The 17,019-nt window shown below is 35.7% G+C and overlaps 1 protein-coding gene across 1 annotated transcript; it reads left to right on the forward strand.

Annotated features, from left to right (window-relative positions):
• Nucleotides 1-16,144: 16,144 nt before the first annotated feature.
• Nucleotides 16,145-16,765, forward strand: LOC139438523 (olfactory receptor 7A10-like). The gene has a single exon (XM_071213617.1). The coding sequence runs from the start codon at nucleotides 16,145-16,147 to the stop codon at nucleotides 16,763-16,765; it is 621 nt and encodes a 206-aa protein (XP_071069718.1).
• The last annotated feature ends 254 nt before the right edge of the window (nucleotides 16,766-17,019 follow it).

Consider the following 17,019-nt stretch of genomic DNA (forward strand, 5'->3'; position numbering starts at 1 on the left):
GAACCTGTAGTTGGCACTCGGGTTGTTGTATACTCAGGAGACCTGAATCTCTGGACCATCCATGTGACAGCCATGCCCTGAGCCTCAGCAGACTTGCAACTCCTACCCTCTGGTTTATTGGACTTACCCTGGCCAGCTAACAGGGAGGTGAAGGTCAACCACCACACCAGGGAGCCAAGAGTGCCTACAACTGCAAGCAGGAGAATTGCATCTATCATCCATGTGGAATCTAAGTCCCCTCTTGATATAGATTTGGAGTGGACATAAGCATCCCAGGGTCCACAGGATGGAGGAATAGGGTATGGTTTATAGTGGACTTAGTGATAATCTACTATGGAACTATTCTGATTAGTAATGGAAGAAATTGTAGCACTGATGTGGAGAAAGTGGCCATGGTAACTACTGACGGTAAGGAGAGGGAAGAGAGGATATGATGTGGGGGCATTTTCAGGACTTGGAATTGTCCTGGGTGGTACTGCAGGTATAGTTGCTGGACATTGTGTGATCTGCCATGGCCCACTGGGTGGACTAGGGAAGAGTTTAAACTCTTCCCATGTAAACCATGTAAACCATTACCCATGTGGTGCAGCAGTACTCCAAAATGTATTCACTAAATGCAATGAATGTGCCATGATGAAAGAGGTTGTTGATATGGGAGGAGTGGGGTGTGGGTGTGGGGTATATATTGGGTCCTCTTATATATATATTTTTAATGTAACATTTAAAAAAAAAGAGAGAGAGAAAATGTATGAGAGATTGCAATGTAAGCTCTCCATCCCCCATACCACCCTCCCTTTTTCAAGGTAGCTGTAACATTTATGATGTTCTATTTGTAAAAGCCATTCATTAAAAAATGCACATTTGAAAAAAATGACTCTCTTGTGGTAAAGACTAACCTACTTATAGCAATAATCTAAAAAATGAAAGCATCATTGTGACATTTATCACCACTTCACCCATCTAACAAATACTGAAAGAGGCAACTGCTATTGTTATAACCATTTTAAAACCAAAATCTTGAGCACAAATCAGAATTAAGAGAAACTACAGAATTTTCACATTTGCATGTATTTTTAGCTGAACTTTCAAAAATTCCACATATAATAAAACCACAACATTGAATCAAAACATTTAAGACTTGTGACAAAATTACTCTATAGAAGCAAGGAAAAGAGAGTGGAAATTTAACAGCAGTATATTTCTAGGATAAAATTCAATCAATTATTTCCTTTATCAAAAAACAAAAGTCAGTGAGTCAACATTTTAATAACAGTAATCAAGTTATTTACTATTCAAGAATTTGCATTTTAATTTGTACCTTTAATATGTATCCACCCATATACTTAGATTAAATTAAATTTGGCCATCAAAAACACTTCACTCAGAATTCTAATCTTAACCATAAACCATAACTTTTCAAAGCATAGTCAAAAACTATACAATAATGCTACCATTTAGATTTATATGCTTCATCTGAAAGTCTTATCTTACAAACAGCAGTTTTGCCCTGTTTCTCTAGAATAAATATCCCTATGTCTAAACCTTTAAATGATAATAAAAAAGACAGATTCAAATAATTCATGCTATGCATTTTCCTTCATCGGAGTTTAATAAAAACAGAACCATCTGGTGGTGGAGCATCACCTTCCTTCCCAGTTAGTCTCTACCATCCCAGAAGCAGATGAGAGCTCTTTATTATATTTTTGGAAAAAAATAATACTTTAGAAAATATCACCCCATACATTTTTATAATGTGTGATTTCACATTAATTTAGCTCATTGTTAACATCTGCCTTTATTTATAAGAATAGTATTTCATTGTGTTTTACACTTGTGAATTTTATTTGCATGAGGCAGCATGGTTTATCAATTTTTGCTATTTCTTTGTCATAAACCTGCGATGCTCAGGACAGCTTTGGACATCTTTTCTTAGGACTTCTTATTAATGTGTTGCTCTGTTGTCAGTCTTTCTGATAATCTATTCTTCTGACTGCAAGATTTAGCACCGTACGTAATAGTCTTTCAGATGAATAGCTGCATTTCCATTTGTTTTTGGAGTTCTTGTGATTTCTTGGAAATCTTGTAGAATTCAGGGCAGAGTGGTGAATGTGATTTCTCAGCCATAGAAATTCCCAATTTAAATGGACAAGTACTGGCTTAGCTCTGCTAAACTACCCAGTGACCAGTTTTTTCCATGAAAGAACCAGCGTTGGTGCCAGATTGAATGTGTTTGGATGCCAGTGCCTCTCCTTTGAACCACCAGGCTGTTTCTTGTTTCTATTTCTAAAGCAGATCTTGCTACAACTAAAAATTACCAGTCCTGGGAAATAGTATTTTTATGTCTAAAATGTAGCTTTTGCCAATATATTCTGAGGTCTCATTGAGGTAAACAAAACAAGCTTAACTGAAGGGTGACTTCTACTTGTAAAAGCCGAACTTGGTATGAGTGAGAATAACATATTGCACTGTTAAAGCAATATTTGTTATATTTAAAATATAGCATTTGCCATAGACACTGACACCTAGGGAAATAGAATTGGTAAAATAAAGTGGGATTTTATTGTGAAAGTGCAACTTCACATGATTCAAAATATGCAGGAACCTTTAAACCAGAAGTGCCAATGCCTAAAATATCACATTCTAGCTGTATCTGGAGTTTGCTATATCCCAGCATTGCTCAGATAAATGAACAAAGTCTAGGCAAATCAGGATTTGTGCTTATTATCCCAAACTACTTAAGAAATACTGAGCTTGGCTAACCCAACGTTTTTTAGCGTTTATTTTTTATTGTGTTATTTGAAGATACATGGATCACAAAAAAAATGTTACGTTAAAAATTATGAGGTTCCCACATAACCCACTCCCCACCCCTCCACTCCTCCCACAGAATGCTTACTTGGAAGGGTATATATTCTTAGCTTAGGATTCTGTTCAGATCTTTTGACCATTTTTTTTTAATTTTTTTATTTTTTATTGACTTTGTAATAATATTACATTAAAAATATATATGTGAGGTCCCATTCAACCCCACCCCCCCACCCCCCCTCTCCCCCCCCCCAACAACACTCGTTCCCATTTTTTAAATCAGCATTTGCTTTCTTATTTTGGGGTGTTAAGGCTTCTTTGTAAATTTGGATGTAAATCATTTAACAGGTGTGTTTTGTTAATATTTTTTTCCAAATCTGTAGATTTTCTCTTCAATCCTTTATCAATGTCCTGCATAGAGCAGAAATTTACATTGAATAGAAACAACTTATAAATTTTCATTTCTCATAGCTCATGCTTTGGGTGCTTTATCTAAAAATGCATTTCTGCACCCTGGGCCCCTATATTTCCTATATGTTTATTCTAGAAGTGTTATGCTGCATTTTACTTTTAAGTGATATGATTCATTTTTATTTAATTTTTATAAAATATTTACAATCTGTGCTTAAGTTCCTTTTTGTTTGGCCTGAATATAACTTATTGTTCCAATACCATTTGTCAAGAAGACCAAGCTGTCTACATTAAATTGCCTCTGTGAAACACCCATTGAATACATTTGCAGGGTGTTTTATTCTATTTGTTTATTTGTCAACAGGATACTGTTTAATTATTGTGTTTTTATATTGTGTTGCTATTAGGTTATGTAGTTCCTACAACTTTGTTCTTCTTCTTCACTATTTTGTCTCAGGTACAAAAAGACTGGTCATTAGGTTTGTTGATTAAAATAAAGTCTGAGATAATTTGTAGTGGCATAGTGTTTTTCATTTTGGATAAGTATGGCTAGTCAGAAATTATAAAGGAGAAACAGGAGCATTTGATTTCCCTGACATTTTTAGATAAGGGAATTAAATCTATATAAAATCTATAAAAATATAAATTTAATGTGCTTTTAAAACTAATCACACCATGTATTATATTTTTTATGATTACTGTGTGTGGCTAAATTTGCATTGCTCTGTTATCTCTTCTAGGAATTTCATCCTCTACATGGAAACAGAAAACCAAACATGTGTCTTAGATTTTGCCCTCCTGGGTCTCTCAGATGATACGGGAGTGCAGCCTCTCCTCTTTGGGCTATTCCTGTTGATATAACTGGTCACCTTCCTGGGAATCTGCTCATCATCCTGGCCATCATCTTGGACTCCCACCTCCACACATCTATATACTCCTTCCTCTCCAACTTGTCTTTTAAAGATATCTGTTTCACCTCCACCACAGTCCCAAAGATGCTGCTGAACATCTAGACAGAAAGGAAAATCATAACTTTTGAAAGTTGCTTCAGACAGATATATTTTTTCATACTTTCTGGACAATTAGATAACTCCCTCTTAACTGTGATGCCCTAAGACCACTTTGTGGCCATCTGTGACCCCCTGCACTACATGGTCATCATGAACCCCCAGCTCTGTGTCCTCCTGCTGCTGACATCCTGCTTATTGAGTGTTTATACTCCCTTTTATAATGCTTAATGGTTTAGCAATTACTTTTTTGTTCAGAGTTGGAATTGCCCTACTTTTTCTGTGAACTTAATCAGGTAGTCGACTTGCTTCTTCTTGATACCTTTCTCAATGACGTTGTGATGTATTTTGCACCTAGACTTCTGGGTTTTATTCCACTCAGTGGGATCCTTTTCTTTTTCTCCAAGTTTGTAGCCTCCATTTTCAGAATTTCATGAACTGAGGGCAAGTATAAATCATTTTTTACTTGTTGGTCTCACATCTCAGTTGTCACCCTGTTTTATGGTACAAGTCTCAGAGTGCATCTTAGCTCTACTGCTCCTGAAAACTCAAGGACAAGTGCATTAGTCTCAGTGATGTACATGGTGGTCATTCTTATGCTGACTCCCTTTATCTATAGTCTTAGAAACAAGGACACAAAGCAGGCCTTTAAAACACTGAGACACATTCTCTCTATAAAAGGATTCCTGTCTCAAGTTTAGAAAATTGCTCATGACTAATAGAGATCAAACACTGGGAGATCTAAATTTATTCTTTATAAGTATATAGAAAGATAAGCTGTTATTTGTCTAATATCAGAACTCTATTTCTTTAATTTTTTTTATATCAAAGACACCTGTTTCTTTTGTATTATTTTACATCTTGTGGTCTTTCTTATTGTATTCCCTGAAATCAGTATTGAAGGTAGAAACTGCTGCCAGGATTTTCAATAGTGAAATATTTCACACAGGTAATTCTGTATATATAAAATTAAAGCAGGTGCTGGAGTGATGAAGGTGTACTGCAGTCACTGCCAGCACTTGTGTTTAATGGCTTTGGTGAAAATAATCTCTCTTAGCAAAGGCTGTGTACCAGCTATCAGGGTTTTTATTCATTGACTCCAGAAAGATGTCACATCCTGATCTGGAGACATCATCTAATTGGTTTACAATAATTCAAATTCCATCTCTGATATAATCCCTTCTCCTGCACATTCTAAATCATAAGTTAAGTGAGGTTGTAATCAAGAGCACAATCTTTGATCCTTCAAACACTGATGGTCTCAATAATTTCTGTATTTCTCCCCAGTGATGTAAGGTTACCCCTTAAAACTTATTTTCATAGTTAAGGACATTTTTTTCTGGAAATTTCACTAAGCCCTTCCTACAATAATAATTCATATTTACAGATCACAAAAATAAGGTGCATGTTTTCCCTATTTGCTATGATACTTTTTCTCAAATATTAAACCCAGATATTAGGACACAATTTTAGGTTTTTATGGAGACTTACTGTGGTTGCATAAAAATTTTTAAAAATTAGATTTTTTAAAGTACACCATTAGTGAAATATAAAGAGGATTTCAACTCTGTTATCTTTTCCTAGAATGTACCTACTTACCTAGACCTTTACTCACTCCCCTATTCCTGCATCTTCAATTTTTCTCTCAAAAAAATATATTCCTGGTTTTATCAGTAGATTTTTAGCCTTATCCAGGACACTAAAATATGCGGAAACAATGATTCACTCTAAACTAGGACATAAATTTTGCTCTCATGGAAAACTAAATTTATTCCTTAAGAATCTGTACCAAAAAAATACAAACATCAAGATACAAGAAAAAAAATCATATTGTGTGTTATTGATGAAACTAAACTGCATTTTAGGGTTTTTAAAAAATGGGAAACCTTGAAGAACAGCCTTAAAATTTGGCATTCAACTAAAGAAACTTCAATAAATTGAGTGAGAGATAAACACCAGGTTACAGAGGGAAACAATATTTTTTCCTGGAGAAGTGGGAGACGTGGTTGCTGCCTGTAAACCATGAAGTGTTTTTTAGACAGAAGTAGGTGAAGACTCATTGTGAGTGAGCTCTGTTCTCTTCAATTGTATTATGTTGTGTGTGTAAAATAATTATCTACTGGGACCGTACCATGAGAAATTTAGAGAAGATGAACACTGTCAATTGAAGATTAACTGTCCAGAGTGGGGGAAATTGAATGAACATGCTCAGGTCCAGGGAACATCATTTAAACTAAGACACAGTAGAAAACTATAATGGAGTCTTTGCCTCTTATAATTTACTGTAATAATGTAGCCAGTGTCTAAGTGACAATATTTCAAATATGGCAACAATGATTCCTTCCTCCACTGCCAGGAGCTGAGTTTCCAATAGAAGCAAATTCTAGGGTAACAGTACTGAATAAGAAGGTCCTGCATTTCACCTCCTAGTGTCTTTCACCAATGCCACTCTTTCCATTTCTCCTCAATATCAGATCACCCTTCTCAGAAGAACTGGAAGCACCCACATATTAAGAGCTCTGAGATACATCATCCTAAGTGTGGTTCATATATTTCATCTCCTGGAGTTTCCAGAATAAAGACATTTTGTATTTATTCATTATCCAAGGATGAAATCACCAGTGGAACAAAAAAATCACTGGAATGAGGCACAGAATTTCTGTTTTGCTGTGGGAAGATAATATCATGGGAGGGAATGCTTTACTGGCAGTAACTGCAGGGATACAGAAAAAGCCTCAGGTGTAAAAGTTCACAGATATAAATTTGTTTTTTTCTCCTGATTCCTCTCTGAGGTTGCAGGGGACTTTGGTTTTCATGGTAGCTAAATTTCTCACAGTTCAACTGCATAGAAATTTTAAATTTTCAGCATTGTATATTTCAGCTTTAGAGGTTCTATTTATTTCATTATTGAAATATGTTTATGCCATTTTATATATTTGCAATACTCTTTTTAATTTTATAAAACTCATTAAAAAGTGTTGTTTCATATACTGTGTCTGAACAATTTCAAACTCTGAAACAGTTAAAGGCTTTTTCCCACTGTTTGCTTTTCTTCTGGCTCTTAGTCATGGTAACTTGTTTTCTTAGTGTTTATCTGTATTTAAGATTGTGTTAAGTTCATTTGTTGGGCCCATATTTGTGTGAATTCTTGGAGGTCTTGGTGGAAAAGAGAGGATTTACATTTGAAATTGTTTTACCCTTCGGAAGTCAGAATCACTTAATGCTAATTTTTCCACCTACAGCTTTTCAGGCCACAAAGGGGCTTTGATTTCAAAGTGCACACTGGCTTATCATCCAAAGGGCTTTCCCAACAGGTAGCACCAGTGTCAGTGCAAGTGTTTATCTTGATATCCATATTGCATTAGTGTGTATATACATTCTTAACCTTTAAAATTCTGCTATAATTCCAAAAATATTACTTTTATACCGTAACATATACTGTATAAAACTCTTACCTGAGTTTTGACTTATGAGAATTTTGGACTTCATTTTCACGTGAAACCTATTCACTAATACAGAATCTCAAATTCTTCAGTGGGGACTATCTTCTAAAATGACAGCTGTCATTTGAAATCTACTATCCATCATGGTCCATTTTGTTATTTATTTTGTGGCTAAATTAATTTCTTTTGTTAGGCTAGTTTAGGGAGGAATTTAAAAGATTCAGGAAAACTTACAGGTGTGAACCCTCATATTTTAAAACATCGCAAATCAATAGCCTAACTACAGATTTGCAGTAACTAAAAATGAAGGGCAAACTGAACCTAAATATAGTAGAAGGATTTAAATAATAAATTTTTACATGGAAAGAAATGAAATAGAATAAAATAATTGAAAGAAGCAATGGAATTGATTCTTGGAATATTTCAATAAAATAGACAATGTTTATTTAGAATGGGAAAGAAAAAACAGAGGGAATGAAATCACTAAAATTCAGAATGAAACCAGGGATCTTGCTAGATATTGGTGATATTAAAGGGATTATGAATGACTATTATGGACAATTGTCTGCCAATATCTAGAAAACCTGGAAGAAATGGACCAATTCTTAGAAACACACAATTTACCTAAATTGGCTGAAAAGAAATAGATCTCACCAAAAGTGTAACAAGAAAAGAGATTCAATAATTCATCAAAAACCTCCCCAAAATATGTGTAGAATCAGACAGTTTCCATAATGAAATCTATGAAATACTCAAGGATGAAATACTTATAATACTCAAAATCTTCCAACTGGAAGTCAGGGTATCTCTCCAAACTCATTCTACGATCCTAAAATTATTCTGATACCAAAGCTACATAAAGACATAAGGAAAGAAAACCAAGGAATAAATTTCTCTAAAAAAATATGGATCCAAAATCACTCAGCAAAAATTGGCATACCAAATCCAACAGAATATTAGATGTATCCATGTCCTAGTGAGATTTATCTCAGTACTCAAGAGTGTTCAAAATAAGGAAATCAGTGTAATATACCACATTAACACAATGAAGAGAAAAATCACATGAAAATCTCAATTAGTGCAAAAATGTGAGTGATAAGTTCCAACACTGTTTCATGATAAAAACACTCAGGATAATGAAAATAGAAAGTACCTTCCTCAACATGATTAACAGCATATATGTGAGAGCACAAGTAATCTTGTCCTCAATGCTGAAAGAATGAAAGCCATCCTCTTAAGCTCTGGAACAAGACAAGAATGGCTTCTTTCTCTATTGCTATTCAGTAATGTACTGGGAGTTAGGATATTAGGCCATAAAAATAAATAAAATGAATCCAAATTAGAAAGGAAGAAGTAAAACTATCTATGTTCATGATGTCACATTCCTTTATAGGGAATATGACAAAGTATCCACAAGAAACCTCTAGATCTCATAAATGAATGCAGCCAAATACAAGGTATGAGATATTTTTTTTTAGTTTCTGGGGGTCAAGGATTGAACAATGAAGGTGTTCTAGCACCTGAGCCATACCCACTCCAAGCTGTGAAAGTAACATGCAAAAATTTGTCCTGTTTTATACACCTGCAAAGAACATTCTTAATTGTACATTTTAAAAATCCATATACCATAGCATCTAAAACAACAAATTACTTAGGAATAATTTTAACTGAATAGGTGAAGGACTTACACAACAAAAACTAGAAAATACTGTTGCAAGAAATTAGAGAGGGTGTAAGGAATTGGAAAAAATAATCTGTGTTCATGGATAGGAAGAATTCCTATTATTAAGTTACCAGTACTACCCAGCAATCCATTGCTTCATTTTTATCCCTGTCAAAGTCCCAGGAGACTTTTTAAGCAGAAACAGAAAGGGAAATCTTTATTCAGATGGAATTATATTTTATCAGGACTGAGTATACTATGTTAAGAAGATCTATTTATTTTCATGTCTTTGGCCTTTTTAGACTTGGAGATGTTTGCGATCAAGCATAATACCTTATACCTTTCATCATCCCCAGGATATAGTTTAGTGCTTACCTTACAGTATTCTGAAAAAATATTTATTTAATGACTGAGAAAACAAACAGTTGAGTGAGTTGAACAGATATTGTTAACTATGCTGGAGAAAACAGAAGCAGTGAGACATGAGGAAATCTTGTTTAGAGAGGATGGCCTCATGAATGAGAGCCAATGCCAGAAGACACAGGTAAGATTCAGAAGAGATTTTAGTGTATCCAGAATCTCTCTCCAGACTGAGCAATAGGGAAATCATTCAGGGGAATCTTGCAGTCCAAGAGCCCACACCTAAAGAGAGGTGACCTACTCCTGGGAGGAAGGAGTGCACTGGGAAAATAAATGAACATGGAGCTCCAAAGCTGTTTCACAAAGGTCAAAATTGGCACAAGATTTTATTGTGTTTTTCTTTCTTTCCTCTGGAAAATGAAATATCTCATGGAGGAGAAAAGCAAAAGAATACTTCATTAACGATGCTCACGGGAAAGACATCCTTCAAGGTACAGAAACCCTAAATGCTTCCCTAAACTACTGCAAGTCTACGTTTCTCTGATGATGAGGAAACACAATTGTATTTTCTAGAGACCTTGTGAGTGGGAGCATCTCCCTGACCTTCCTGGGAGCAGTGCTTCCACCTTCATCTTCATTCAAGAAAGAATTGGTGAGCTTAGACCCTTCCTTGGTAACTTCAGAGATTCCTCACAGGTACTGCGGGAATGTGTTATGGCTAAAAGTAACCCTGTTATTAGTGGTAACTTGAGACCTAACAGGGTACATACATAAAGGAAGCAAAATATTTCAAAGTTCTGCCTATCTAAACAGCCTGAGTGCAAGTAGATACTGGATACCTAAAATATCTTCCTTCTACAGTCTGTCTTTTCTGCCCTTAGCTCTCACTTATGGGGCTTCCCTTTCTTAGCAAGATTTTTTCTTGTTTCACTGCTTCTTCTTTCTCCACATTTCTTAGATGTGTCTGTTTCTTCACTTTCCTCTTTGTAGATATTACCAGTAGAGAAGTTGTGAGCTTAAAAAACAATCATCAAAATGGACACGATGCCCTCACAACACTGCTCTGAGACCACTTTACTTTGTTGTGGAATATTTGCTACAGATTGAGTTAATAAGAGGTGTATGCATTGGTGATGTGTCATTTTTTACTTTTCCGCTTAGGCTCACTGTATTGTATTAACTAACCCCCAAATAACTGACCTGCTTAAAAAAAAAAAACAACAAGAAAAGAGGAAGGAAGGAAAGAAGGAAGGTAGGAAGGAAGGATGGAAAAGGAAAAAAGCTTTATATTGTGTTAATACTTTTTGTTGATCAAATCACAGGGAAACATGTACTGTAACTGAATAAAACATGTATCAAATTGTTGGTGTAAGTATTACTAATGGGTAGAATTACACAGCAAATATCAGATCATTCCTTGTATAGGACAATATGCCACTTAAAATAAATTTGAGATGAAAAGAAAAACATAATTTCCAAGCAATAACAGTACTTTATTATTTTAGGAAATGTGGTAGTATCTTCTACCACATGAACACACAGTTTGACAATTAGAAGGTGCAAAAGCTTTTTGAATACTTTTAAGAATTTGGTGTGGAAAGTTGACAAATGAGATGGTTCTTTCACTAAATAGTAACTAGGCCCATCATACCTTTTATTTATTTGGGGTGGTCTTTTTATTATATCTGACAGTTGAAGGTATTTCTGTCATAGCTGTAAACAAACTTATCATAAATATGTTAAAAAATACTCTGCATAATATGATTTGCATATCTTTTTGACCTGAAAATCTGAAGGCTAATTCAAACTGGCAGGTTTTAGACATTTCAAGAAAATCAAAACCTATTTTAATACCAAATCTTTAGATTTCCTGAAGAATTTAGTGAGAAATGATAGAACATACATTAAAATTGACAAAATTTTGGAAGTTCAATTCAATAAAATATAATATAACCTTCAAAAACCTTTCAGATATTGTGTTTGAGGTTTTGTAATGTTTAAGTGATTTATGTTAAGCATAGTGCAATATCGTGAATTCATTTTTACCAGTAAACTATGAAATGCAAATTTTTGAGTTGCATTTATGTTAATATAATAAAAAATTAAAATATACAAATAATTTTCTTTTTAGTCTTTACTAAAATAAATTACACTTGATCTATTAACTAAATAATTTGAGCATTTTTAAAGTATATGGAGGAAATTAACTGAGACATTCACTATAAGATACATGGTATCTAAAAATCTCTCAATATAGTTCTCATAATCAGCAATCATTTTATAGATGAGGGGCTACATTATAGGTCTTAACATGTTACAAACATAATATTCCTAATAGATTTGGAATAACATGATCAATTAAAGGGTTTTAGCAGTTATGATTTTATGTCAGATGAACACAGATCTCTACTTTCTTGAAGAGAATGGCAATTTTCTGATAGTAACTCCTAGAGTACACTGTACCCAGAAACCATGCCAGTGATTTGTAAAATCAAGAGACCTAGGGCACATGGGCCCCTCAGTGTTAACTTTTGGAGTAAATTTTAAGTCAATGTTGGAGGTAAGTTACTACCAGGTTAGAGGTGTGGAAGAGAGGAAAGTTCTTGGAAGAGGAATAGTAAACTCTTGACTTCCCTGACTCATAACCCGGTGTTTGGAGAAGAGAAAATCAAGAAAAACAGTCTCCCTCCCCAGATCAATGTCAAAGAAGGAAATGATCAACAAAAAGGCAGATGCTCCCTAATGAGCAAATATCTCCTCTGCTGCACTCAGTTATCGTATGTACACTCAGGCTGGATGGCTTATGGGTGTTTCTTTGGGGTCCCAAGTCTGGTTTAAGGACTGATGCCCGACTCTCTTCTGCTGTCTTTTGTGGGGGTACAGCCTCAGTCTCCTTCACCAACCAAGGACTTTGGACTTCTACAGAAATACCATCTTACCAATTCCATCCAAGTGAGTCAGAGGGCTCAGCAGAACATGCAGGGAAGATTCCGGTTGGATGGAATTTGGGAGTTTTGACTTGAGCTCATCTGGGATCTACTCCAGCCTGACCCAGAGCTGAATGATCATTGTACTAGTTCTCAGGCCTGCTAAGATAAATGGATTTTTTTTATGTTAAAAATGATTGTCCATTTGAGTCAGAAATACAGGATACATTACAGATGACTAAGAAAGGAGAAAGGAAACCCATTTAGAAGGGGGAAAAGCAGGGATAAAGCAGTTCCAGGAAAAGGGAAATACCTGTTCAAGGAGTTTTGTAGTTAGGTGGGAATAGGGGAATGGGCTAGTAGCAGTGGCAGAATGTTCAGTGAATTGAGGCATTACTTTTTTTTTGTTTTACATTTAGGATGAGGTATATTTAAGCAAATGTCTCTTTGATAGGAAATATCTAATATAGTGGAGGTAGATATTTCCTTTCAGTAGCATTTCATGAGGCATATACTCACACATTGGATAGTCACATAAAAAAAGTTGTTTTTATATAATGGGTGGAATTTATATACTACAACATTTACTCAGTGACCTTTTTTTTTTAGAAAGATCAGGTCTTTACTGCAAAATTATTCAAAAATATCACAGCAGCACACCCTTTAAGGTATTACAAAGCACTCTTCAAGACCAGAGGCCCACAGTTTATTTCATAAAAGCACAATTTATTAATAGTGTGGGCTCCTGCACACTCAGGGACCTGGGGCAATTCTGGCTCTGTACAAGCTGAGTTTGTGGTTTGGCCTGAATGTTGCTGTTGGGGGCTGGAGAAAAGGACCTATATTATTGTTTAAGAGACTCTGGTTTTCTGGTCACAGGCTTCCAGCTTGGGGATAGAGAAGCTGTGTGGCAGCCTCCTCCCCCTGCACCTCAGCAATTATGCCTATCGGGCAAGTGACATATGTTGTCCGTTGGTCATTTACATTCCCCATTGCAGCTTATTTTTGCAACTCTCTACCTTTATATATTAGGGTGTATGTCCTTCTTCTTTATAAGTAAACTTTCAATCAAAAAACTGCAAGTTTTTCCCTTCAACTTTGCTCTTTGCCATTTAGTTCTTCTATGTCTTTATAAACACTTTTGGAGGAATGTGTTAATGTCTATCATTATATATGATGTTCACCTCATTATTTTTCAAACTTAGAAAGTTCTGCTTCCATTAGATTAATAGATCAATTTTTAATTGCATTACCAACTGTTTTTCCTCATCGTGCCTTTTGGGGTTAGATGTACTTCTGAAATTGCATCACTTTCTGCCATCCTTTGGAAGGCATTTTACTTTGCAGTGGACCACATGTTGCTTTTATTCTTTACATAATCTGGAACAATTTTCAGTCTGCTCTTGCTGGAAAAGCAACAATGGAACTGAAATAAGGCTGTTGAATAGGCTCTGAGAGATGCAGAAAGAATGACAATTGAGAGTCTAAAATTCAAAATAAGACATATCTGATTCCAAAAATTTTGCCCTTAATAAAATTTAAAAAGACATCAAATGCACCATATAAACATTCCCAACATTGTTGTACTAGTTACATATTTTCAGTTGTGAAACATTTGTTTATTCCCATAGGTCATTTTATGCTTGAAGCGACCATTCTATTAAGTGCCTTGTCATTGTAAAAAGATATCACTGCCTTTGTATTTTTTGTTAATTTCTTTTTGTTCTTTTTTTAGTTTTTCTTGGCTTCAAGGGTGATAAAACTGGAATTGGATTGCCATCAGAAGCAAGAAAGGATTTCTTCATCACAATTTCTCATGTGATGCTTGAGTTTTTATCTTTCAAGTCTATTTAATTCCTTCCTGTCTTATTACTGAGCAGATATTTTATGTTCCTTTATTTATTTATTTATTTATTTATTTATTTTATTGACTTTGTAATAATATTACTTTAAAAATATATATGTGAGGTCCCATTCAACTCCACCCCCCCACCCCACCTCTCCCCCCCCAGCATATGTTCCTTTAAATAAAGGGAATAAAGTGATCATAACAAAAGGGAGCTCTGTGTTTACATGAGCATGGGAGGCTTGTCAGCTAGAATTTCAGAGCACCATTTCTAAATACTTGGAGAATGGAAAAACTGATGTTGTCAGCTTGCATTTTATTTACTACGGGATTATCTGTGTGGCTGAGTATGAGAAGAGCATGATGTTAACTCCCGCCCAATGATGCTAAGGTGTGCATTATGTGTGTGTGTGTGTGAAGTGTGTATGGGATGTGATGTGTGATGTGAGCAGTCCTCAGAGCAGTGGTATCTAAGCTCATATATTACAATAGGTGTCTTCTATAGTACAGAGCCTGGAGGCTATTCTAAAAAGGCCAATAGGACCTGTTCCATTCCATTTGGTGGGATAGCTTTGCATCCAAATTAATGAATAGTGAGAGGTTCAGAATATGGATGAAGACCTCCCTGAATTTGAAGATTCAGCAGCAACAAGGCTGCCTTGTTCTTAAACTTCCTCTGAAATCATCTCTATTCACTATCCTCTTAATCATTTCCCTGCCACACTGACCTCCTTGTTCACTCTGAACACTGGAAAAAAGTAATTTTTAGGGTCTTTTTCCTAGAAGTTATCCCACTGGGCACAAATTTCCCCTTACATCCTCATGGCTACTGCCTTCTTTTCCTTTAGGTGCCTCTTTGAATTTCACATCATATATGGGACTTTTCTGAACACCAAGTGAAAAATAGCTCCATCATTTCACTTTTTTTACCTGCTTTCTTTTCCTTAAAGCATGTGAAATCATCCCCTTTGTAATATGATTGTGTTTTAATTGCATGTATTCTATATGTGCTGATGGTTGGGACTTTTGAGTTACAGCATTGTAAACTCATTGCCACAACTCTACTTGCCTCTTAGTCACAACTCAATACATATTCCACAAATGAATGAATATCTCATGAAATCCATAGTGTTCATGAATTCTTGGTAAAGGGCTGAGTTTGGGGGATGGAATTCCTAGTCATAGGTGGCACTACAAATACCCTAAAGGGATAAGATCTATATAAATAATATAATATTAAATTTATCACTGAAATAGGCAATGTAACATTTCTGTTTGGATAGTGCTACTTGCTTTGTGAAACTATCCATGTTCCTTTTTGTTTCTTCTTAGTCTCATCAGGCACATGGGACCTGGAAATGAAATGCAAATTTCAGAATTTCTTCTTCTGGGATTTACAGAAGTTCCAGAAGTGCAACCCCTCCTCTTTGGGTTGTTCCTGTCCATGTACCTGGTCACCATTTTTGGGAACCTGGTCATCATCCTGGCCATCTTCATGGACTGTCACCTCCACACACCCATGTACTTCTTCCTCTCAATCTTGTCCCTTTGTGATATTGGTTTATCCTCCACTACTGTCCCAAAGATGCTGGTGAACATCCAGGCACAGAGTAGAGTCATAACCTATGCAGGCTGCCTCACCCAGATGTATTTTTTCTTGCTCATTCTGCCTCCTGGCCATGATGGCCTATGACCGTTTTGTGGCCATCTGCCACCCCCTTCACTATACAGTCGATATGAAACCCCAGATCTGTGTCCTGATGGCTCTGGGGTCCTGGACCATGAGTGTTATGGAATCCTGTTTACAGAGTTTATTGGTGTCACAACTGTCCTTTTGTTCAAGTGTAGAAATCCCAAACTTTTTCTGTGAACTTCGTCAGATGGTCCAACTTGCCTGTTCTGACACTTTTCTCAATTACTTAGTAATGTATTTAATAGCTGGAGTGCTGGCTGGGGGTCCCCTTGCTGGAATCCTTTTCTCCTACTATAAGATTGTTTCCTCTGTATTTGCAATCTCGTCAGCTCAGGGGAAATATAAAGCATTTTCAACCTGTGCATCTCACCTCTCAGTAGTCTCCTTATTTTATTTCACGACCATAGCAGTGTACCTCAGTCCTGCTGCTTCACACAACATACATTCAGGTGCACCAGCCACGGTCATGTACACTATGGTCACACCCATGCTGAACCCCTTCATCTATAGTCTGAGGAATAAAGATATAAAGAAGGCTCTGAAAAAATGCTTTGGGAGGAAAGTCTGCAAAGTGTCATTTGTCTTGCAGCAGCTGAAAGGCCAGTTTTAGCAGCTCCTAAACCTTCAGAGCTACATATTTCCTTTCTTTGTTCAGTAGGTGCATATAGACCTGCCTAGAGTCAAGATGACCTCAAAAATGAAGAAGTAAAATTTTAAATCACACATTGTGTTATAGAGCAAGATTTTATTTTTGATAATGAAAGAGTTCTCCTTGAAGTATGCATGATTCATGTACAAATTTAAGGAGTTTTTCAGTGTTGTTCAGGAATGGATTGCATTTTCTGAATAATTTCATTGGATCAC

The sequence above is a fragment of the Dasypus novemcinctus genome, unplaced genomic scaffold, assembly GCF_030445035.2.
Source record: "Dasypus novemcinctus isolate mDasNov1 unplaced genomic scaffold, mDasNov1.1.hap2 scaffold_161, whole genome shotgun sequence".
In the NCBI taxonomy this organism is placed as follows: Eukaryota; Metazoa; Chordata; class Mammalia; order Cingulata; family Dasypodidae; genus Dasypus; species Dasypus novemcinctus.